Here is an 18,221-nt window from a genome sequence, read left to right on the forward strand (position 1 = left end):
CCTTGATCTTCTGGGAGCAGGTATAGAGATTCCTTCTGGCCATGTTCAAGGTCTTATTGGCTTTGGCAGTGACTTTCTTGATGTGAGGTCCCCAGTCAAGATCTTTGGTAAGTTCAACTCCAAGATATGTTTGCTGGTCAACATGCATAAGAGTTTCTCCACTCATGGTGTAATTGGTGGTGATTGGCTTTTTCTTCTGGGTGACACTCAGAACTGAACATTTCTTGGCATTGAATAACATTTGCCAAGAATGTGACCATTGAACTACTTTATCAAGATCGAGTTGGAGAGAGTCAGCATCTTCTTTGGTCTTTACTTCTTTAAACAGCAAACAGTCGTCAGCGAATAGTTTTATTCTTGAGGTCAGCCCATCTCCAATGTCGTTGATATAGAGGAGAAACATTAACGGGCCTAATACCGTGCCCTGCGGGACCCCGGATGCAACATGAACTTCACTGGAGGATTCCCCATCTACTACAACGGTCTGAGTGCGGGATGTTATCCAACTTCTGATCCAGTTTAGTGTGGAACCCGATATGCCATAAAATTCAAGCTTGTGGAGGAGGCGCTGGTGTGGCACGGTGTCAAATGCCTTTGAAAATCAAGCACCAGGCAGTCAAGTTGTTGTTTGCTGTCGAGGCCTCTACTCAGCTCTTCAACGATGTTAATCAGTTGAGTTTCACAGCTGTGACCTTTCCTAAATCCATGTTGGAAACTGGCAAGAATGTTGAGGGAGTCTGCATGTGTCATGATGTTTGAGAAGATAATGTGCTCAAGAAGCTTACATGTTATACTTGTCAATGATACCGGTCTGTAGTTTGCGGGGTCAGATCGTTTCCCTTTTTTGAAAATAGCACTAACGTTGGCCTTGGTCCAATCCATGGGGACAATGCCACTATCAAGAGACTGCTGGAAAAGTCTTGTTAGTACTGGAGCTATGATGGAGGAGTGCTCCTTCAGGAGCCTTGTAGGCAAGAGGTCAGGACCTGACGCTTTACGTGGGTTTAGAGAGTCCAACAACTTTGCAACTCCAGATACTTCAATGACAATTCTACCCATTTTTGGATAGGGACTAGGTCCTTTATCTGGGATGGAGCTGGTATCTTCCTTAGTGAAGACTTTCTGGTATTGTTTGGATAATGTTTCAGCCTTTGTAGCACCAGTTGTTGCTAACGAACTAGCTTCATCCAGCAATGGCGAAACACCAACTTTATCTTTCCGCTGGCTCTTGATAAAGCTCCAGAATTTCTTCATGCAGCCATCCTGAGTGTCATCAAATAACCCAGCGATGTAGTTGTCATGAGCAATCTTGATTTCTTCCTTAATTGTTTTATGAATGTTTCTGTAGATATCCCAGTGGTGAGAACTGCCAGTTTTCATAGCTTTATCATAAACTTTTCTTCTGTGTTTCATCAATCTCTGGATCTTACTGGTAATCCATGGGAGACCTGGTTTCTCCTTGAGCTCTTTCTGTGGGACATTTTCCTTCAGAGTCTGAAAGATTGCATCCTTAAAGTTTGCCCAGTTCTCTTCAACACCTAGGTTTTGGTCTTGCTCCCTGACAAATTTCTGAGAAAATTGGTCTAGATCTTCATGAATTTTCTCATTGTTGGCTTTTCTGTAGATGTAAACCTTCCTTCTTTTTCTCTTGCATAACTCAGGTTTAATATCACAGTCAGCTTGCACAGCAACATGTTTGCACAGGCCAGGTGTGTGGGTAATGTTGGAAATACTATCTGGGACAGTAGTGAAGAGCAGATCCAGGATGTTATCTCCATGGGTGGGAAAATCAACCAACTGATGAAGACTGTTGTTGTAATAAATTTCCATCATTTTTTCGTTGACTTGTTTCCCATATCTGGGGCTGGGACCAATAGATTCTGATGTCCAGTCTATCGATGGCAGATTAAAATCCCCGCCCAGGATTAAGATGGGGAGTTTTGATCCGGATGAAGTCAAGTTTTCCAAGTCAGCAGCTAATGCTTCAAGAGGCTTCTGCTTCTGCTCGATTTCTGGCTGGGCTCTTAATTGAGCATTAAAGCCAGGCATGTGCGGGGGGTTGAGAAGTTCTAGATGTAATTTGTGCAGTGAGTCTTAAAGGTTTCTGTACTTGGTGAGCTTGTGATTGATTCTGGTAGTGTGTTCCACTCTTTTATGGTGCGGTTGAAGTAAGAGTTCTTGTGAATGTTAAGGCGGCCAAATGGTATCTGAAAACTGTAGTTGTTGCGATGACGAAGGCCTTGCCGGGTTGCAGGGGTCAGGTACCGGTCACTGGGTATGTCCACCAAGTTGTTGTTGGCTTAGGGTTATTGTCTGTAGGTCTGTACATACAGCCAACATATACAGTTGGGCTATTAACTGCTTGTAACTTTGCCATGATAAATTCACAATCTTTCCCATAGTCAGACAATTCAGTGAGAATGAGATCATTTTTATATGCAATGAATACACCGCCACCATTGGCATTCCTATCCCGTCTCCAGACAAGATAGTTATCTGGAAAGATCGTATCCGGATATTCAGGTGAAAGCCATGATTCAGTGCCAAGGAGAATATCAGGCTGCTCATTATGTAATAAGAGTTCAAGTTCTTTTTGTTTGCCTTTTCCTTTCAACCCCTGACAGTTAGCGGTCATTATTTTCAGCTTTCTGTGTTTTTTAGTTATTGTTTTATTTCTATTGTTGCTAGGGAGCTTAGAAGCGCCAGCAGTACCTGTACCAGTAGATGATTTATCTGGTAGAGCGGGTGTGCTTTCATCTTTCTTTGTAATTTGTTTCTTTCATGAAAAATATCTTGCTTTGAAAATGTTCTTATTTCCAGCAATTTTTCTCTTTTTCTTTCTTTCAATTCAATTATCAATGAAAGTTTCCATTGAGAAGAAAGGTCATTCGACTTCTGTAGCATAGCAACACTATGCCGTGCAGTGTTCTAATTTAAGAATGTTTTTTAAATAAAGCAGAATAAACAAGTTTGTTTCATTTTTGGCAAAGCGGGCTTATTATTTGAATATCTTATTTTGTAATTAATGTGGTATTTAAAAACATACAAAAAGTAACGTTTTGATGAAAGGATATACAAAAATAACAATATTATCTTTATTTGGAACATCTGATGGCAAATATCTAGAAACACAATTATAATTGATTGATTGATGGGTTGACTTTGGGATAGAATTTTCCACGGAAAAAAATAAACATTGACTGTTCTGGAAGTTTTATCAGTCATGAATTCCCCCAGTGTCAACGCAAGGAGGAACGGAGGTTCTGAAAGTTCAGGTATTATTATTATTTTAGAGTATTAATTCTCTTTAAGAGTTTTACAACACAAAATTGTATCCAAAAATGGAACAGAAGTCGTAAAGTAGCCGAATTCGACTACCATGTCAGTGTAGTATACAGGTAACACAACTTCTAAGTTCCCCCTAATACTTTTGAAAATAAGTCGAAAAATATTTTACGAAATGTAAAAATGTAAAAAGATATGTATAGCCCTGTAGCGTCACACATCATTGCGTCGCCGTTCAGTCACAATGGTCAATTATGTAAGAAAAGAGGCCGTTTTAAAAGTTGCAACTGAGCCCATAGCAGTCAGGTTTTCTGTATTTAGGGATTCAATCATGTGTCACCGTTGTTCATCACCGATTAACAACGGTGCGTCTGCGTAGTCTGCGTGTTTATTTCGCGAGGACAGCTTTAGCTTTAGCTTTAGCTGCCCTCGCGAAATAAACCACGCAGACTAAGGAAGACGCATCGTTGTTACTCGATGATGAACAACGGTGAAACATGATCGAATCCCTTTCAACAACGAAAACAAGCTAACGGTTGTCTAATTCACACGATTATTTCATGAGGAATGACCAGTTTAGTCATTGTCACTAAACACAAGAAGATCGATGCTTTCCTGATGATAGTTGCTCGAGAAACACTAGCCACGATGGCTAGAGTCCTTTCGTATCTAAAATCGGGGGGAAAACATATTACGTAAGACCACATAAATTATAATGACAATACAGCATGATAAACATACCCTGAAATAACCCCCTTTTATCTAACTTCACTTACCATTCTGTTACTATACGTGTTGGTGACATAATTCCCAGATAGTATGTCCCATTTTAAGTGTGCTCACATGAATATTTCGGCACAATTTGTGATAAAAATAGCTCCCTTCTTTTGCGGTGATCGCATGTTCAATGAGATATTCACGTGTATAGCAGGACCTAAACCAATTCGGCCACATAGAGTCAATTCGGCCCCATGCCAATTCGACCACAAACTAATTCGGCCCCTGTATAAACCCATTTAATTTAGGTTTTTATGTGTAGATGTCATGTTAATTAGAAGACGTGCAATGAAGCTGTGCAATTAATATGAGCCCCCCCCTGTTTCCGAACGGCCCGCCAAAAATCGTTTGACACCCCCGCTTGAAAAATAACTTTCCCCCCCACTCGCCCACCAAAAATCGATTGCCTCCCCCCTTGGCTGGCCAAAAATCGCTTGACACCCCTCCCCTAACCTGAAAAATTACTTTCCCCCACTCTGCCCACCAAAAATCGATTGCCTCCCCCTTGGCTGGCCCAAAATCGCTTGACACCCCCCCCAACCTGAAAAATTACTTTCCCCCCACTCGGCCCACCAAAAATCGATTGCCTCCCCCTTGGCTGGCCAAAATTGCCCCCCTTTTCGTGGCTGGCCAAAATTTTTTTGCCCCCTCCCTACCATTTTGCCCTCCCCCAGGGCTCATAATTATTACACAGCCCTTAATTAAAGAAACCATACTGAGTCATACATGTAGGTTTTATTAATGTAATTTATAATCGGCTTTAATATTTGGGGTGTAGGTACACTCCGTAAAAGCCATATCACGCAATCCTAGTCGCCAAAAATTCCCCTCTTCTTTGTACTCTTTAACAGATCAATCAAAATTCTTGTTTGTTATTGTCAATTTATGATGTTACCAGGGTGCGGTCTAAAGTCACTCACATAGGGAGTGGTGTAAAGTCACTTACGGAGCACAGCCAATTAAATTGTTTATCTTTTGCTCTGATGTACCGTCTACCAGATAAAGTCACTCACACAGGGCGTGGTGTAAAGTCACTTACGGACACAGCCAATTAAATTGTTTGTCTTTATTGCTATGATGTAGGCCCCTACCGTCTTAAGTCACCTACAGCACCCTGACTAGGGCGTGGTGTAAAGTCACTTACGGGACACAGCCAATCAAATTGTTTTTACAAACAAACAAGTCTATCCATGTACCTGTATGTGGTAAAGTTTAATAACAAAAATAAAAAACTATTCTGAAGAAAGAGAGGGGGGCTGGGATGAAAGACAGCGAGGGGAGAAGGACAGAAACAGTGGCGTAGCGTGGGTCATCACATGGGGGGGGGCGACCATGATGGGGATGGGGCACCGGATCTGATTGGGGGCACAAGCCATTTTTGGCAATTTTCGTATGGGATTTTCTAAAATTTTCAGAGCAATTGGGGGCACGTGCCCCCCACGCCCCTACGCCACTGGACAGAAACAGCGAGGGAGAGAAGCACACTGGTAGCAGGCCTATTGGGCATGCACGAGTCGGGGTACAGGTCCAAGGCCGTGTTTTGGTCCGGACCCGTGAGTATGGGTAAAGGCAGTAGCGTATCCAGCCGGGGTCGGGCAGACCCCCACACGACACCTAAAATGGGGACTGAGATGTGGAAATGGGGACGAGAAGACTGTGAGAATAGAGAGAAGGAAGGGGGGTAAAAATAGGGACGATACTGACTGTGCCCCCCCCCCCTCGTATGCTGGTACAGGTACAGGTATACGGTACTGAAATTGGGACTTGAGTTCGGGTTCTAAAAAATCTGAGAACTGGAGGGAGGGATTTTGAAGGGAGAGAGAGAGATACAGAAATAGAGTGAGAGAGGGATGGAGAAAGAACTGAGGGAGGCGCAGTCGTGTGAAAGTCACCCAGGTTAAGGGGGTACTACACCCCTGCCCAATTTTGTGCCTATTTTTTGCATTTTTCTCAAAAATTATAGCGCATTGGGGACAAGTAAGATATGTATATTATAGGGCAAGGACTACAACTACTACACTGGACATTTTATTTCAGCACAGACAACAGTTGTGGAGTTACAGTCATAAATGAGGGAAAACCAATATTTGATCAATAAATCAATAACTACTTGCTTTGAGTTGCTGAAATTTCAATACAGTAGTTGTAGTCCTTGCCCCTATAATATACATATCTTACTTGTCACCAATGTGCTATAAATTTCAAGAAAATGCAAAAATAGGCAAAAATTGGCCAGGGTGTAGTACCCCTAAGTCAACCTCAAAATGACCAATTTTCTTCAGAACTTCGATCATCAGATCCCATCACTATACAAGTTTGATCTGATCGTTATATTTTTTTTATAAATGTCACTTTTTATAACCAAAAGGATTTAATCAGTGGGTCACTGTTGTGGGCGGGGCTAAAAGTAATAGCCAATTATCTTTTCCCATTTGCTTAAAAAAATTATTGGTATAAGTCAAAATCAATTCCCAGTTTCCCACGCAATTGAGAATGTGGCTAGACATCTAGGCTCCTTGCCATGGTATATTTCATGGGAATTCCGCTTATTTACAATTTACGGTGAGCTTTTGCGAGTTGAGCGGTAAACATAAAGCGATGGTTTGGTATATAGTCAACTACAATCATCATGATCTTGTCGATGTATTGTTTTGTCTACGGTGAGGTGAGGGACGCACCATTAGATTCTCGGGGTGGGGGGGTAGGAAGTTGTGGTCGGGGATTTTTTTAAAATTTCAATGCATTTTATACACAGTTAGGTGGGGGAAATTTGGGTTTTTTTTAGTGTTGGTGGGGATTTTTTTGCTCACGTAGTGGGTGAATTTCCCCCGAGAATTCTAATGGCGCGTCCCTAAATAGGGGGCTGTGCAATAATTTTGGGCCCCCTCTCGGCCCGCCAAAATTGTTTTTCCCCCCCCCCCCTCCTTCCATGCCAGGAAAATTTGCATATTTAAACGCTTCGTACTGTTTTCCTAAGCCTTTTAGAGCGTTTTATTAAAAAGGTGCCCCATGAATGCGTGCCAAAAATCGCTTGCCCCAACCCCCCTCTCGGCTTGCCAAAAATTACCTGCCCCCACTTCAATCTCGGCTTGCCAAAAATTTCTTGCCACCCCCCCCCCAGGCAAAGAATTATTGCACAGCCCCTAAAGTAGTCTTTGTGTAATTTGTAGTCTCAACGTTGGCGATATTTTTGCCAATAATGTAGTTTCTGTTGAGGAGCATTGTAGGCCTATTTAAAAGCTATATGAAATTCATTTTTCTTTTTTCACCCTTGACATCAATTTTTTTTTTTTTTTTTTTTTTTTTTTGGCCAGTGGAGCATTTTTTTTGCTTACATGGTGTTACAATATTTTTTTTCAAACAAAAATACCAAGCCCCCTATATATCTAATGGTGCGCCCGTTCATGCGTTACACATAAAAACATGGTTTTATACAGGGACCGAATTGGCATGTGGGCGAGTTTGCCTTGAACCGTGTCCTTGATCGAAATGCCCCGTGCTGGTACATCGATCGACAAACATGACAGGTGTTATCTGAATGAGGTAATCTCGTACCTACTAAGTGACTGTCCAGTCATAAATCACCAGAATTTACGTGTGTACAATTATCTCATAGGTTGAGATTATTTTCCACGATGTGACAGCTACGATAAGCGGCACTGTAAGCAGCGCTGAATTAGGCTCCAAATATCATCTCATTTTTGCTGAACCATGAAATGGTATCAGCCTATAAGAGTGAATGTTACTAGCTTACTTACTAGCTTACTTACTATCTTACTTACTAGCTTACTAACTAACCATTTGGTCTGAAATGGACATATCTCTAAATGTTACAAAGGTATGACCCCATGAGTGGTGTCATATGAAAGAGGAAAACATAAAGAATATAATAAAAATATTTCCAAACGTCGGAGGTCATCCAGGGGTCACAGGGGTCAAAAAAGGTCATTTTAACTGAAAATGCTCCGATTGAGCTGAAATTTAAATGCAATGATCCTTATGACATTCTAAACATTTAAAAAATATTTTAAGATTCATTTAAGGTCATTAAGGGGTTATAAAGGGGTCAAGGTCAAGTTTTCCCAAATGCTCCGATTGAGCTGAAATTTAGACGCAATGATCCTTATGACATTCTAAACATGTTGAAAATATTTTAAAATTCATTTAAGGTCATTAAGGGGTCATACAGAGGTCAAAAGTCAAGTTTTCAAAATGACAGCTTCTCACGATCAAGGTATAAACGGCAATTAATGAAAAAGTCTTATTAAAATTAATACTATCCTGCACAGTATTGCTGCTTGATCAGATCGTCACAGTCATCCGCCTAACTTACCTTGTGCCCTTGCAAAGGGCACAGTTGCTCCAGTTTATTTTATATTCTTTACTTTTCCTCTTTCATTAACACCACTCGAGTGGTCATACCTTCGTAACATTTCGAGAATGTCCATTACAGACTCCGGGTGACAGTGGTATAGGCCTACCACAATATACTGCCAAAGCCACATGGTTCAGCTATGGTGCGGTTATCGCTCTAGTTGAGGATCGTATGTATCAAAGATGTCAAAAGGTAGGGTTCAACTTAATTAAGCTTATAATGACACTCTTATGAAAGTGTGTTTGTGAACCATGAAGCATTTTATCTATGTTTACATGCCGGTGCAACTTTGTGTATCGGAAGCCCCCGATTTTAGATACGAAAGGACACTAGCCACGAATGCTCGATGCATTCGTGGCTAGTGTTTCTCGAGCAAGATGATAGCAGCAAAAGAACTACAGAATAAAAGAGCCGTATTTAGCCGCTTCCTCCAAAATAATGAAAACATCATGTAGCGCACACAAGTTCCAAGTGTGGCAAATTTCTGACGCCAGATCGCGTGATACGCTGCTTCAATAACTTGCGTGTCACAGATACGCTACTGGCAAATTGTGGATTCATCACGGATTAACAACGATTGGCGCCTGTAAAAAGGTATAGGAAAAATTGTTGAACAAACACATGAATAGGCCTTGCCTGCTGAATTGTTTGAGAGTTGACTCCTATGGACTCAAATGCAACTTTTAACACAGTTTAAAACGGTCTCTTTTTTTACATAATGAACCATTGTGACTGAACACAATGACGTGTGACGCTATAATTTGTTCCATAGGTGTAAAACAAATAAGGCTACACATGTCTTTTTACAAGTTTGCATTTTGTCAAATATTTTTCGATTTATTTAAAAAAGTATTTAGGGGAACTTACAACTTGTGCTATGGGCTCAGGTGCAACTTTTAAAACGGCCTCTTTTCTTACATAATTACCCATTGTGACTGAACGCAATGAAGTGTGACGCTATAAATTGGTCCACATGGGTAAAACAAAGAGGGCTATACATATCTTTCTAAAATTTTACATTTTATAAAATATTTTTCGACTTATTATAAAAATTATAATTATATATTAGGGGGAACTTAGAAGTTGTGTTACCTGTATCCAGTTGCAGCATGAACGTACGTGGACGTCCATGGTTGCAGCAATCAGCAGCATGGACGTACTAAATAAGATGGTATGACATTTTCGTATTGGTGCTGTGCATGCTTCCCTATTTAAGTTTGCACTGAAGTGCCATCTCAGTTTGGGTGCGCCGATTTGGATCATGTGCTAAATGAATTTTTATTTATTTTATTCTAAATCTGGAAATTAAAATACAAGCATAAGAGTTTAGTTTAATATTATGACAAACATGCAAGTTCTATTTAAGCTACAGGAGCCTTGCCCTTGTATTGTTGAGTGCAAACTCTAATTGAAATCATGCAATTGTGTTGCACTAGCTTATATACACTTAATCCCATACGGCCGTTGTTAGCCCTAGAACTCTGGCCAGGCATATTATCCGTTGTTACTAGGGCCAGAGGCACTTACATTGAACAATTTGTTGGACATGCTTGAACGATCCAGTACAAAAAATGAAAGCATTTCAATGCTTGATCGAACCAATACAAAGTGTCAGGCAGACTTGTAGTACCCGTACTCGAGTCCCAATTTCGTACGTCGAGTCACACAGCATCAGACCGTACCAGTACTCATGCCCTATTTTGGCTTCGGACCCGCACCGCATTCCAGTACTCATGGCCTGGGACCCATTACCCGCATTGCAGTACTCATGGCCCGGGACCTGCACTGCACTCCATACTCATGGCCTGGGACCCGCACCCGCACCGTGCACTCATGGCCGGGACCCGCACCCGCACTCCATGGACACGGGTACCATGGGTACGGGTACCATACCATACAGTGCCTGCCTACATGCATGTAAGAAAGTGAGAGTAGATCTACTCTCACTTCTCACAAGCCTGTTAACTCCACTCATGCACTGGGTCCTCTGATCATAGACATAATCAAAACAATAGGTTACATGGATGGGGTTGGGTGGGGAGTAACACATGCATAGCAAGTGCAGTGCCCTAAATTGTAGCCTGGCCCAGGGCCCTGAAAAAGGTAAATCTAGTCCTGGCTACACAAAATGTACATGTATGCTACACACAGGGTAGATACCTACATTGTCATGATTGTGACAGCCTCCAGCCTATGCACACTGTATGCCACTCATACATGTATACTACATAGCATTCACACTCTGACTGATGCAGAAAAAAATAGCAAACTGATAGTAAAACATTTCAAGAAATTGTTGTTTGTGGTGAATTGCAAGTTATCATGTTTTGATAATGATATCATTATTATAGCATTATTTTATTCATCATTTTAATATTCCCCATCCAAATACACTCCCCTAGCACAAGTGCACACATAAAAACTACATTTTCCCACCACATGTACTTGGGCAGTGTGTGCATTTGAGTCAAATGAGCTATAGTTCCTTTGCCATACCATGTTTACAGACATTTATGATTTATTGGAGCTTATAAGGCAAAACATTAATAATTATCCAGATGTGCATAATTAATGATAATAATTATATTAAGCTAATGGATAATCTGGTGGATGTGTGCTGGGATGTGTGGATGTGCATGAAAGGCTTCACTAAATTTGATATTGACAATTAAGTCTACAAATTTTGGATCAAATTTGAAATCCAGTTGATGTTTTGAGGTGAATAATAACTTGAATGCTATATCACTGCTAAATGTATGTTGAAATTAGTATTGTACAGTCTGTGTGTCAATACACAGTCAGACATAGTTTGCATGATTTTTGCATCCCAAAATATTTAAGCTAGATTCACTAAGACCATCACCAATCTCTTTTTGTACTTGATAAATTCCACAAAACCAGTTCTACAATTTTCTGTAAATGGAAGTACTTCTTATAGCAAATAGAAATGTCTCAGCAACTCATGGCACACACAACAAATTAAAATGTTGTATATGCTTATAAATGACAAAATTAATTTATCTAATTCTGTTGGTGTGAAATGTAGTTTAATTCTCGCTATTCGCAATAAGAGCGCCGCCAGCGGTTTGCGATGTAATCGTGATGTATCATGGGAAAAGGTCCACATCCAAGTCCGCGCAATACGAACACGCGACAATATTTTTTAGTTTGTCAAAATAAAGGTGTTACACACGAATCGATACTCAATAATACTTAATAATGTGATTTGAAATGTGCACAATTAATTTTTTCTCTATCGATTTGCGTGTAATACCGTTATATTGACAAACTAAAAAATATTGTCACGTGTTCCTATGTAATAGCATGGTAATATTCGTATTGCACGGACTTGATGTCGACCTTTTCCCATGATACATCACGATTTTCCCATGATACATCACGATTACATCGCAAACCGCTGGCGGCGCCTTTATTGCGAATAGCGAGAATTCATTTGTTGTGGTATAAATGACATCAAAGAGTGTATTTACAGCAATGTATAATAGCCAATAAATTAATGTCAATAATCAATAACAATAGCTTTGTTTATACCCATGTACCCATAATGGGACTCATACAATGTTTCTAGTCCCAATATCTGTACCCGTACTCATGGCCCGTACCCGTACCCATACTGGGACCCGTACCCGTACCCGTACTCGAGTCCCAATTTCCGTACCAGTACCATTACTCATGGCTCCGGACCCGCACCCGCACTGCACTCCACGCCCTATTTTGGGTTCGAACCCGTACCCGTACCCGTACTCATGGCTTCGGGGCCCGTACCCATGGCCTGGGACCCGTACCCGTAGCCATGGTCTGGGACCCGTACCCGTACTCATGGCTCGGACCCGTACCCGTACCCGTACTCATGACGGGTCCCAATACTACAAGTCTGGTGTCAGGTCACTAATTAACAATTAATAACATGATAAAACCCACTTGAGAACACACAATCGCCAGTCATTTCTAAAGATGCCTTTATACTCAATCGCATGATCAGTGTACTAAATCGCCGTCGTATTTGCCTGCTGAGCATGCGCATGATTCACTGTTTTTCAAAAGCGACATGTAGGCCTATAATGACACCCTCTGTCGGTCAACGTTCTCTAGAAAATTTTGCACACATAACTCTGAGACTAATAACTTGTGCAGTTAACGACAATGATTCAGTCTGATGATGAGTAAACCCATGGGTATAAACACAGCTTTACACAATGACTAATTTACATAGGCACAAAAGACTGTGTTGATGTACCGTTACTCAGCTAAAATGGCAGAGTAGGTCCCGGATGTTCGGTACATGTTCCTATCTCCTCAACGTTATACCTTTCCAACAAGCAAAGAGATACGAAAAGCGAACGTCTAGCCGTTGTGCTGATACTGTCTTGAGTGTTTGGACAACCGGAACAGTTTTGACAGGTCTTTTGTCTACCTCTTTGTTTGTAAACAGACGAAGATGTCAAAATGGTCATGTGGTGAAAAGTAACAGCATTTAGTAAGCACTGAGTATTCACAAATTTCGAACGTTTGAGCTGAGCCTGAGGACTTGTTCTCAAGTTGTAGGAAACTTGTGCTATACATAGGGTGTCTCAAGGGTAAACTGTTTTCATTAGTATATATGTCGCAAAATATTAATATTGATAATAATTGACAACCTGTTTGACCTATCCATACATTGCTTGTGACAAGTTACAGGCACAGGTCACCTATACCTATACCATAGTTGCTCTGCACAACGGTATAGAATTATCTGTTATACACAGATCGGGTGCAATTAATGCAATTTCATGCTTTCAATTAGCACTAAAAATACAAGGTTCCTGTAGTTTGCGTTTCGAACTATTGTTTATACCTGTGTTTTCATCATATTTTGTGGTAAAAATGATTACAAATGTGTAATTTGCAATAAGGCCAAAAAAAAAAGTTGTTTGTTTGTCCTCCACCACCCGCTCCTCAGTTTAAGGCCTGACCAATTTTTTTTTTTTAAATAAATAAAAAATTCATTTCTTTTTTTTCAAATTTGGAATATCTCTTGACCTAGTTAGAGGCAAGCTAAATGCTAGGATCTTTCAAGGTTGAAAATAAAAAGCCCCCCAAAAACATTTTGTGACATTAAAGGGGGGTAACCCTATTGGTTTTGGATATGGATTGTCTTTAAAATTACATAATAATATCAAATATCGCCTCCTTTATGCTGCTTTGTGAAAAAACGAGAGCATTTTCAGCGTAAATGTGAATAAATAGCCAAATTTGCAATCCAATACCTTGGTATACGTGAATTGCATTCTGGGCAGGCAATAACGAATGCTGACATGCTGTACAATGCCCGCCCGTATTGAACGGAAAATGTTTTTATTTTCGTACCGCTTTCAGAAAAAAGGAAACAAAATATATTTCCCCTTGCAATATGTACATTTCAAATGAATATAAAAAAGTTTGGGTAAAATGGAGAGGAAAAAAACCTTCCGAGACCGGTTTTGAACCGGTACCTCTCGGTAAAAAAACAAACGCTTAGTCAATTGAGCTATTCAGCACACCACGCTTACTCTTGCCGGTTTAATTACTATATACGTCAAACCGTCTACTCAGCAGTTAGTGTGGTTCGCTTTTTTCACAGAATGTGTATGACGCGAAACCAAAGTAGCTGTTGCGGTGACTGATATTTCGCTCATAATTCCCTCCCAGAATTCCAAAGTATTTACCATTGTTTACAAACTGGTATACCTGTAAAACCGCTGTGATTCATGATTTCTCCGAAATACATCGACTTGGAGCGCCAAATTTCAGGATAGTAATGAGAAAAATAGTATCTATTATGTGATACCAAAACCTCATCAACAATGAAAAAAATCGGGGATGATGCTGTCGATCGGTTACGGACCTTTAATATGCAAAGTTATAATTTGTGTTCATGTCATTGTCTATTATTATGACTTCAAAATACATTGGATTTATATCCATTGTGAAATCATTAAAAGACTATGACATGAACACAAACTATAACTTTGCGTATTAAAGAAACAAAATGTTTTTTTTTTTTAAGTCGCCATGAATGATTGTAGCTTTTAGTTCTAGCTAGGTCCAGGAATACGCCAAATCGGAAAAAATAAATAAATAAAAAATTCCGCCCACCCGCACCTCCTCTTTCAAAGCTGTGGAAGACAAACAAACAATTTTTTTTTGGCCTAATTTGTAAAGAAGGCCCAGAAAAAAAATTTCTTTGGAAGCTATGTACCAATTCAATTCAGAACCGCTGGGGCAATCACATGCCATGTAGCCTTATCATGAACACTGCAGTTAGGGATTGAAACACAGTATTGGATAGAATATTGATTTAAGGTGTTTGTTTACTCCATGCAGGATCAGGAAAGCGTTTACAAGGCTTGGATCCATTAGGAGAAGAAGAAGAGGAAGACTCAGATGTAAGTAAACACAACTTGAATTAATAGCTTACAGACCATCATGTAAAACAATTACCAACAATATTGTATGTGATCAATCATCCACATTGGCACTTGTACTTTTTGTGACCTATATATTGTACAGGCAACCTTTCCTCAAAATATGCTTTACACTGGCGTCATAATCACATAAACGTACAAATTCGAATCTGACACTGCAAAATCCAACCCTGATCTTGAGATAAGACGGACTACTCACCCTTTGCACGGATCTGCCATCTTGCTGCCAAAACGAGGTTTTTTTTGCAAACGCAGACGCAAAATGTGCATTTTTGTTTCTCGCATGTTTCTATAGCGAAGCACCAGAAGGCTTAGAACCGGTTTTTGAGATGACCGTGCGACGGTGCGATCAGTGCATAGTATATGTTTATAACACAACTTCAAGCAAGTAGATAAGTTGAATATAGTTGAATAGCTGGTTATAGTTGAATTTTGATGCTTTGAATTCATTTTTTTTTTATTACAGAGCGAGGATGATGAGATTAACATGGTGCAATCCAAACTACAACAAGACAGCAATAAGTTTGAAATGCTGTGTGATGGTGTACTCAATTCAATGGCTCTGGTGCAGTCATCACTAGCAGATGTAAGGCAATAGTATGAGCACTGTGAGAGGCTTTGTAAAAATCCCAAACATAGTGGGCCATCTAGGTCTTTCCTATGAAGTTAGAGTTCCTCCAAGAAAACCAGAGGCCATCACATACTGTGGAAAAAAGTTGAGGTCCTCAAAAAATCCAGAGGCCCTCACATATTGTGGACACAAGTTGAGGTCTCCAAAAAATCCAGAGGCCCTTGCATATTGTGAATACAAGTTTAGGCCCTCTAGGAAATCTAGAGGCCCTCACATATTTTTAAGGGCATTTGGCTCATTTATTTCAAGGCCTGATACTTGTATATACTGTATGAATGTGCATTCTTGTATGTCAAGTGAGTGTGTTTGTGACTGTGTGTGAGGGAGGATATGCCCATGCCAAATTTTGTGCCTATTTTTGCATTTTTCTCAAAATTATAGCGCATTGGGGACAAGTAAGATATGAATATTATAGGGGCAAGGACTACAACTACTGCGCTGGAAATTTTATTTCAGCACAGACAATAGTTGTGGAGTTACAGTCAAAAATGAGGGAAAACCAATATTTGATCAATAAATCAATAACTACTTGCTTTGAGTTGCTAAATTTTCAGTACAGTAGTTGTAGTCCTTGCCCTTATATTATACATATCTTACTTGTCACCAATGTGCTATAATTTTTGAGAAAAATGCAAAAATAGGCACAAAATTGGCTAGGGGTGTAGTACCCCTCAGTGCATGGATGTTTACATGTTGGGGTGTATGCAGGGGTGTGTTGGAGGTGCTTGTGTGTGTGAATTTATACAAGTGTGTCTGTGACAGAGAGAAAGTGGAGAGTATTTGTGGTGAAAAGGAGTTTATTTGTGGGATAATCAAGTATGATTTGCACATTTAACATTTTGTTATTATTATTTAAATTTGGTTAATTGTTTAGCTTTTGTTGAATTATGTTGAATTATTTTTATTTGCTGAATTTATAATTTGCATTTTATTTACTTGTTATTATTTTGTTTGCAAAAGTTTTTGTTGCTTAAAGATGAATTACTACAACATGCGTTGCCAGCATCCTTGATGGCACGGCTTACAACAGTGTCAGGAAGGGTTTTCAGAAGGTAGGTTTGGGGAAAAATTAATGCCATATTTTGATTTTTGATGTGTATGGGGCTAGATTAACGAGGGCAAATCATTCCTTGAAGTGTGTGAGGCAATAGCTATTGGCCCTCATGAGTAATCTCATTCTTCCTGTTACATGTCAGTATATCAGTATTCCATGTTTCCTGAATTTTGGATTAAAGGAGTATTTCGTGATCCTATAGCATCCTCTTTTTATGACAATTTTCAGTAGATATCCACGAAAAAAGCTTATTCCCAAAATTCCAGTTGATTCCGATTTTGCATTTACGAGTTATGCATGATTATGTGTATTACACTGCTCCATAGTCAATGTGTCATAATTTCGTTCTGGTATACCAGAACAAAATTCAAATTTGACAATATTTTTGCTAAACAAATTAATCTGCAAGAAATTTTTTGTACAGAGGTTTCCAGTGATATAACAATCTCAACTTTTTTTGAGAAAAGTGGGGGATGATGCTGTGGATCACGAAATGCCTTTTTAAGTAAAAGTTTTCGCTATATTTAGTTTTTGGAAATGCCAAAGCTTTGTATGGCTAAATATAACAGTGCAGCTAATATAATACACTGACATTTGAATCACATATGTTAGTGATTTGTAGGTGATATGGTAGAAATGGGTTAATGTCTTCAATCTTCAGTAGGTAACTTTCTATAGCAGCTATTGAGCGAAACTGGAAGTGGGTTTCTGTGACCTCACAGTCAGTGTGGTGCAAAACACATAGATTTGATGCTGTACATTAGGAAGGTGCAAGTAAAAAAGCAGGCCGACTGGTTTAGAGTATCTTTGACATAGCACTGATTAAACTTAGTGCTATGTGCTTAAAGCACAGATGGAGGGTGCATGCACAGCTGATTCAGGGAGATTGTTCCAAATGTGGATTGTCCTGGCAAAGAATGAATAGTTGTAGACATGGTTGCACTAGGTTGGCGATCACACAGGGATGGTTATGCCGGATGGAGGATGAAATGCACTGGTAACATGGAGACAAGCTGAAGTTGACTAGTTGATACTGGATTTTGAAGAACATAAGGCCCCCCCCCCCCAAAAAGGTTGTTTGTCCATAGAGGCTTATGAAACAGTTGGTTCTGGTTCTGGTTCTGGTTCAGGTACTGCTAACCACCCCCTTGCGGGAGCCAAACTAGCAGGACGGTGCACCGCTTGGTTACTTGGTGTTGACGTAATACTGAGTTACTGCTGCCTTGAACTTGTCTTTGTCCTCAATTGAGGTGATGTGTTTGGGTATGGAATTCCAGTCTACCAGTGTTTTAGGAATGTAGGAGTACTTATAACAGTTTTTATTGGCTTGAATCTGGGTGTATTTGACGTGTCTTGATGAGCGTTGGGTTGGGCGCAAGACCTTTTGCATTGGGATGGCGAGGCTACCCTGTAGTTGGGTCGGTAGGTCGGATTTTTTTAATTTTTTTTTACAGATATTGCACTTGAAACTGACAATTTGAAGACTGGTAAATAAGTCAAAACACACAGCACTTTACTGGTTTAACTCTTGAGATGGTTCTGCATGTTATACTATTCATTTTATTTACATTTTCTTTCTTTAAATTTATACTAACCACTGTTTTACTAGCACATTCAACGCAAATTAAAAAAAAA

General features: G+C 39.9%; 1 protein-coding gene across 1 annotated transcript in view; it reads left to right on the forward strand.

Annotated features, from left to right (window-relative positions):
• The first annotated feature begins 3,123 nt into the window (after positions 1-3,123).
• Positions 3,124-18,221, forward strand: part of LOC140139281 (uncharacterized) — a 46,288-nt gene continuing 31,190 nt past the window's right edge. The window contains exons 1-4 of the mRNA XM_072161061.1: positions 3,124-3,275; positions 14,801-14,862; positions 15,368-15,487; positions 16,493-16,584. Of these exons, the coding sequence (XP_072017162.1) occupies positions 3,224-3,275; positions 14,801-14,862; positions 15,368-15,487; positions 16,493-16,584 (326 nt within the window). The 5' untranslated portion in view covers positions 3,124-3,223. The remainder of the gene's footprint in view (positions 3,276-14,800; positions 14,863-15,367; positions 15,488-16,492; positions 16,585-18,221) is intronic.

This window comes from Amphiura filiformis, chromosome 18 (assembly GCF_039555335.1).
Source record: "Amphiura filiformis chromosome 18, Afil_fr2py, whole genome shotgun sequence".
Classification (NCBI taxonomy): Eukaryota; Metazoa; Echinodermata; class Ophiuroidea; order Amphilepidida; family Amphiuridae; genus Amphiura; species Amphiura filiformis.